Genomic DNA, 7,481 nt, shown 5'->3' on the forward strand with positions numbered 1-7,481 from the left:
AGGGGGGGGGGGAATACAAGAAGTGAATAAAAATTGAAAAAATAAAATAAGACTCATTGAGAGTAAGAGGAGGATCCCACCTTTGGCATTGCCATCAGCAGGAGCCCTCCATTGCTATATACAAAACCTTTTAAGGGTTGAAGAGCATAGGGTCTTGTTCCTCAACATAATATTTATGTATTTATTGGGGAAGATCTTCTTATAGTTTGATAGATCTAAAGAACATCCCTAGCTAGTCAGACTGTCAAATATTTGGCTATTTGCAATATGATAAATTAAATAAATCATAAATTTTGAAATCACATTGAACAGAAGGTCCCTTTTTCACATGTCATGTTTAACGAAAACATAGTTGCCAAAATGGTAAAATAAAGTTTTGGGAGTTAACAAAATGTTCTAATAAGAAATGAATAGTTGAAAAAAAAAAAAACGAAGTATAAATATATGAAAAATATATAATTGAATTTAATCATAAAATTCAACATATGATATATATATATATATATAATCATTTAAAGTTAAAGTTATTTCCAAAATGTCCAAAGTAACCATGTATCCTTTCCTCCTGAACTTGACATGTCACTTTCTGCAGCTTTCACATTCTTGTTTACAGCTCTCATGAACTTGTTTATGGTGAGTATTATTTGGTACATTCCCTTTCACTGGGAAATTAACTCTCTCTCTCTCTCTCTCTCTCTCTCTCTCTCTCTCTCTCACACACACACACACACACACACACACACACATTATTCGGTGCTGAGTTTTGTTCTGTTGGGGTGGAAGTGAAATTGGTTTTGCATTCTTTATTTGTGGACTATGTGGGATATTATGTTGTGTGGACAGGGTAAAAGGATTTCTATTTGGTCTGGAGGTTATTATCGAGAATAAGTTTTCATTTTCTTGTTGATGTAGTTGCTGGGTTACTTCAAAAGCAGGAAAAGAAAAAAAAAAAGAAGAAAAAACCTGGAGTCAGTAGAAGTCTCTTTTTACAAATTTGAAGCTATTTTAGTTGTTTGAAACACTATAATGTTGAGGAAACCTAGATGGGCTCTTCTTAATTTCTTTTCTATAGGAGAACTCATTGGTGGGTTTTAAGGCTTTAAGCCAATTCCTGTACTTGTATGTATCAATAGAGTTGAGAAAAATGTCTCTGGAGTTCTGGGCTTCTTCTGAACTACCATTTTCAAAGAACAGTTTTTCCTAGGTGCCTCCGGATTTTTTGGAACTGGAAAAATTTCATCATCTAGTTTACTTTCAGAAGGAGATTTTAATAGTTCTTTGTCTCCTCTGTTTTGATTTTATCTTGTCAATGGGGTTTTGCAGAGCTTAATTGTACATATTGGTCAATAGTGAGAAAAGAGGAATCAAGACTTTCTTTGCACAGGCCTTAGTTTTAATAGCTCCCCATAATGGTTTCAAGGTCTTATTCCAACCTTCTGGACCTTGCCTCTGGTGATTCCCCAAAATTCAGTAGAGTAAGGAGCAGACTCCCCAGAGTTATGACTGTGCCTGGTATCATTTCTGAACTGAATGATGAGAACAGCAACAGTGTTGGCTCTGATGCGGCTTCTTCTATCTCTCAGGAGCGAATTATCATTGTAGGAAACCAGCTCCCAATTCTGGCACACCGAAGTTCTGATAGTGATGGAGGATGGTACTTCAGTTGGGATGAGGATTCCCTTCTCCTGCAACTCAAGGATGGCCTTGGAGAAGATGTTGAAGTCATCTATATTGGTTGCCTGAAAGAAGAGATTGATCCAAGTGAGCAGGATGAGGTGTCACAGACATTACTTGAGACCTTTAAGTGTGTCCCTGCATTCATTCCTCCAGAACTCTTCAGTAAATTCTACCACAGGTTCTGTAAACAGCAACTATGGCCTCTCTTTCATTACATGCTTCCTCTCTCTCCTGATCTTGGTGGGCGATTTGATCGGTCCCTTTGGCAAGCTTATGTCAAGGTCAACAAAATATTTGCAGACAAGGTAATGGAAGTCATAAGCCCTGATGATGATTTTGTGTGGGTTCATGACTACCATTTAATGGTGTTACCAACATTTCTTAGGAAGAGGTTTAATATGGTGAAGCTGGGGTTCTTCCTCCATGGCCCCTTCCCATCATCTGAGATATACCGCACACTACCTGTTCGAGATGAGCTCCTCCGTGCACTCCTAAATGCTGATCTTATCGGCTTCCATACTTTTGATTATGCTAGGCACTTCCTATCATGCTGTAGTAGAATGCTAGGACTTGCTTATCAGTCTACAAGGGGTTATATAGGACTTGAGTATTATGGGCGAACCATCAGCATTAAAATTCTTCCTGTTGGGATTCATCAAGGCCAGCTTAGATCTGTGATGAATCTTCCTGAGACTGAGTCTCGGGTTGCAGTGCTACAAGATCAGTTTAGGGGTCAAATGGTTTTACTTGGAGTGGATGATATGGACATCTTCAAAGGCATAAGCTTGAAACTGTTGGCCATGGAGCAGTTGCTGGTACAACATCCTGATAGGAGGGGGAAGGTTGTGTTGGTTCAAATTGCAAACCCAGCTAGAGGTAGAGGGAGAGAAGTACAGGAAGTCCAATCTGAAACTTATTCCACAGCAAAAAGGATTAATGAAAGATTTGGGAGGCCAGGCTACAATCCTGTTGTTTTAATTGATACCCCACTTCAGTTCTATGAGAGAATTGCGTATTACGTGATTGCTGAGTGTTGTCTCATTACAGCAGTGAGAGATGGAATGAATTTGATACCTTATGAATACATTATATGCAGGCAAGGAAATAAGAAACTAGATCACACCTTGCAACTGGATCCATCAGCTCCAAAGAAGAGTATGATAGTGTTATCTGAGTTCATTGGGTGCTCCCCATCGCTTAGTGGAGCCATCCGTGTCAACCCTTGGAATATTGATGCTGTGGCTGAAGCTATGGATTCTGCCTTAGTAGTTGCAGAATCTGAGAAACAATTACGGCATGAAAAGCACTACAGATATGTGAGCACGCATGATGTTGGGTACTGGGCACAGAGTTTTCTACAAGATCTCCAAAGGACATGTAAGGACCATGAGATGAGGAGATGCTGGGGTATTGGTTTTGGTTTAAATTTTAGGGTAATAGCACTTGATCACAATTTCAGGAAGCTTTTGGTTGAGCATATAGTTTCTGCCTACAAGAGAACCAACAACAGGGCAATTCTATTAGATTATGATGGTGCATTGATGCCAAAGACATCCATCAACACTACACCTGGTCCAGAGGTTATTAACATCTTGAGCAGCCTGTGCCGAGACCCAAAGAATGTTGTCTTCCTTGTTAGTGGCAGGGACAAGAAGACTCTGACAGAGTGGTTTTCTTCTTGCAAAAAACTTGGTATCGCAGCAGAGCATGGTTATTTCATGAGGTACCCATGTTTTAATTGTGCTCCTTGACATCGATTTTTCTTGCCACTTTTACCTAGTTTATCAATTGATTTTGGAATGAACCTAATATAGTGCTTGGTTTGAGGGAACCATATGGGTTCTCCAAGAAGGAGATCTACCAAATGCTGCATTTATCTGTTATACTAATTTCAAAATGTTTGATCCGATGTTTGGTTAAAAATGACAAATGAAGAAAGTCACCTGCATTCTATGTTCATTTTTCCAGATTCTGTATTTTCTTTGAATCTTCATTTGTAAACTGAAAATCATCTTTTCAGGATGAATCAAGATGATCAATGGGAAACATGCGTGCCTGTGGTGGATTTTGATTGGAAACAGATTGCAGAGCCTGTGATGCAGCTGTACACTGATGCAACTGATGGTTCAGCCATAGAGACCAAAGAGAGTGCACTTGTTTGGCATTACCAATATGCTGATCCAGATTTTGGGTCATGTCAAGCTAAAGAACTTCTTGATCACCTTGAAAGTGTTCTTGCCAATGAGCCAGTCTCTGTGAAGAGTGGACAGCATATTGTTGAAGTTAAGCCTCAGGTTAGTACCAAAGCTTTAATTTCCAACCTCTTATCATCATAGTGATGTGTATATTGTATGAGACTAATTCACTAGTAAATCTAGAAGTCAAGCTTCAATATTTTCCTCATGGGATTGTTATGGATTTATCCTCTTACTGTGCCCATTTGTTTCTCGTCCTCCCCCCACCTTCTCTTGATGATTTGTTTCTCATCCTTTACTGTTCACTATAATTTTATCTAAATCTTTTTTAAGTTCAAACATATTTCTGTTGGAGTTATGGATTGCAAGTGTTTAATCATAAACTTACATTCTTCTATTTGTTGATTACTGGATTGGTTGGCACTTAGTAGGACCCAATATGTGAACTCATAGTTTGCTATTCAACTAGGCCAGCCAATTAGCTGAGAATCTCTTAGCAAAGTAAAATACAAAAGAGAACAAAGTGAGGAATCTAATGAATCTCTAGTTCTTCATATTTTTAATGTTTCTGCACAGGGTGTCAGCAAAGGTCTTGTGGCTGATAATCTCTTAGCAACAATGCGAGAAAAGGGAATGCTTCCAGATCTTGTGTTGTGCATAGGTGATGATAGGTCAGATGAAGACATGTTTGAGGTCATTGCTAGTGCAATGGCAGGCCCAGCTCTCTCACCAGTAGCTGAAGTATTTGCTTGCACTGTTGGTCAGAAGCCTAGTAAAGCTAAGTATTACTTGGAAGACACGACCGAGATCGTCAGAATGTTACATGGACTTGCAACAGCTTCAGACCAGGCAGAGAGGAATGCTGCTTAAGCTTCCCCATGAGTCATTATTGATTGAAAGCATGTAAGCTGCTTCCCTTCATCCTTATTGAGAGATTATATAGGTCACCCTACCTATTTCAGCAATTCTTATGAAGCCATATCTGATGTTATCTGGGGTTGAATCCCTTCAGTTGGATGGATGTTTGAGTCATTATTGTAAGGGAATCAGATGGTTCCCTACTAACCTATCACTGAAGGGAATTTTATCTCCATCTATATTATTTGTATACAAAATGCACTGCCTTAGTACTTCATCTTGTATTCTTATGTTTACTTTGCCCCTTCCATGATCATTAGGAATTGAGATTCCTCATCAGAAGTAGATTAGTTTGATTTTGCATTAAGATGTGGTAATTGGTTTCTGTTTATGGGAATTTAATTAGCCAGCTAGACTCTAATAATCATAACCAGATTTAGTCTATAACTAAGCCAATCAATGAAGTTTAAGATGGGGAATGCGGTCGATCTTGGATGCATTCCACTTTTCCCTATTTATGGCCTAATAATGCATGTTATTTTCAGACTTTTTTGAATTGCTCCTTGTTTAACTATAACCCAAGCTCAATCAATTGCTTATTTTTAACCATTATAGAAAGCCCTAAAATTTGACATATTCTTCATATTTTGTAGTGCCGTAATTTACAAAATGCTCCTACATTTCACTTTTTAGGGTTCCTTGTGAAGGTGGCGGCAGAAACACATTGACACATTATCGATACAAAATTTTTTACAGCCTTGGATCTCAATAAATACATAGTTATAGAATACAATATGGGGATTAAATGTTATCTGGAACACAAAAGGAACACATTCCTCTAAAAGAATGCAGCATTAGCACTCGAACTTTGTCTAAAGATTTCCTTCAGATCCAAAAACCACCTTTGTTTATGAGGAAGAAGAAGACTCTTTTCTTTCTCAAGCTTTTGATCCAAAGATTGTATTGTGTGCAAATTGTTTTGGATTGAGAATTAGACTTTTATAGAAAAGCCTAATTTGATTTCAAATATATTGATGAGATCGAGCCACAAGGTGTGATCCTAAAAGGTAGCCATAAGTTATTCTTAATTGTATAAAAGGATGACACTACAAATAACATAACTTGAAAACCCTCGAACAGGTGCTGCCCAGACACCGAACAAAGTGCTGCACGGACACCGAATAGGGTGCTGCATGGACACCGGACATGGTGCTACCTGGACACCGAATAAGCCCTGGTTATTGGGGAAAAAAATCGTCTGCAATTCTGATCTCGTACAATTCTGTGCAATACCACATTCAGGTGGTGACACGTGTATTGATACCAATACAATGGTCCAGATCTGATTTAAATGCCTCTTCACTGATTTAATGTTGTATTAGTTGTACCAGATCTGAACCATTGTATTGGTATCAAAACACGTGTCACCACCTGAGGGTGGTATTGCACGGAATTGTACGAGATCGGAATTGCAGACGATTTCAACCCGATTATTGGCCATGTGAAATGTCATGGGGCATGTAGATAACTATCAAATTGAAATCGAAAACTTTTCCAATGGTGATAATGAAGATGCAACATGGGACCTGGAGCAGAGGATGCTCTTATTCTACTCCTCCAATCTTTACTTCTTATCTAGGCTTCAATCACATCATAACTAAGTCCCGTTCCTCCCCTTTCCTTCCATTGGATGTTTTCTACTTCAACCTCAGCATTGATAAAAGCAAGGGGTACCGTTGTTGATAAAAGTTCTCTCCGCGCTCGTTGTGCGGTGTCTCGGTGCATCAGCGCTGCTTGTTGGTATTTTTTATTTATTTCTCTTCTACGTTTTGTTATTGTTCTTGGTTTGATTGTTGTTGATAAAAGGTTTCCGTTTTTGGAAATGAGAAATGATCAATCCGCTTTGCTTCAGCCTGCTCAGTGGAACTACAAAGAATCCACAGCAGATTTTTCATAAGTTAAATTTTATTTTATTTTTTCATTTTTCTCCATCTTTCAGATTCTTTATTTTTGAGAGAAGATTGATTGTTCAATTCTGCATAACTCATCCTTATTTATTTATTCAATCCTTATTTATTTATTCATTCTGACAGTGATTGTCCGATTCTTAATATGCAGATGGATGTTAGAGTATTTTCAGCAGACATATTTTATGAAAATCCAATTCTTCGGCCAAAATACATAGGCATAGGCACTTATACTTTCAAGGAGAACGATTGGAGAAAAACTTTTATCCTCCCAATCGACATTTTAGTTCCTTGCTCGAGTTTCTATTCACGAGGAAGGAAATAGTCCAAATTTTAGGCAGCCGTATGCATAATAGGGTAAGAATCCTACTCCACGATTTTGACTCGGCATGCAATGCTACGATTAATGCCGATCCAAATAAAAGGCTTAAATGTTCAATAACTCCAGATTGGTACCAGTGTTATCAATTCGGCCAAATAATTCGTGAATTATTCGGCCGAACCGAATTTTTTCGAATTTTATCAAAAATTCTGACCGAATCCGAATTAAAAATAAAATTCGGTAAAATTCGCGATTTTTTCAAAAGTGAATATAAAACGCGAATAGTTCGGACAGAATCCGAATTAAACCGAATTATTCGGTCCACTTAAATAGTATTTAAAAAAAAAAAAAAAAAAAAACCCAATAAGCTTTTTTGACCGCTTTTTTGACCGAATCCTTAAATTAATCAACCGAATTATTCCGAATAATTCTCCGCCCGAATAATTCCCGAATCCGAATTTG

General features: G+C 38.0%; 1 protein-coding gene across 1 annotated transcript; it reads left to right on the forward strand.

Annotated features, from left to right (window-relative positions):
- Window positions 1–815: 815 nt before the first annotated feature.
- Window positions 816–5,007, forward strand: LOC122080946 (alpha,alpha-trehalose-phosphate synthase [UDP-forming] 5-like). Its single transcript, XM_042647847.1, has 4 exons — window positions 816–1,204; window positions 1,324–3,400; window positions 3,698–3,971; window positions 4,449–5,007. Exons 2-4 carry the CDS (start codon window positions 1,410–1,412, stop codon window positions 4,740–4,742), a joined length of 2,559 nt encoding a protein of 852 aa, XP_042503781.1. The 5' UTR covers window positions 816–1,204; window positions 1,324–1,409; the 3' UTR covers window positions 4,743–5,007.
- Window positions 5,008–7,481: the final 2,474 nt, after the last annotated feature.

The sequence above is a fragment of the Macadamia integrifolia genome, chromosome 6 (genome assembly GCF_013358625.1).
Source record: "Macadamia integrifolia cultivar HAES 741 chromosome 6, SCU_Mint_v3, whole genome shotgun sequence".
Classification (NCBI taxonomy): Eukaryota; Viridiplantae; Streptophyta; class Magnoliopsida; order Proteales; family Proteaceae; genus Macadamia; species Macadamia integrifolia.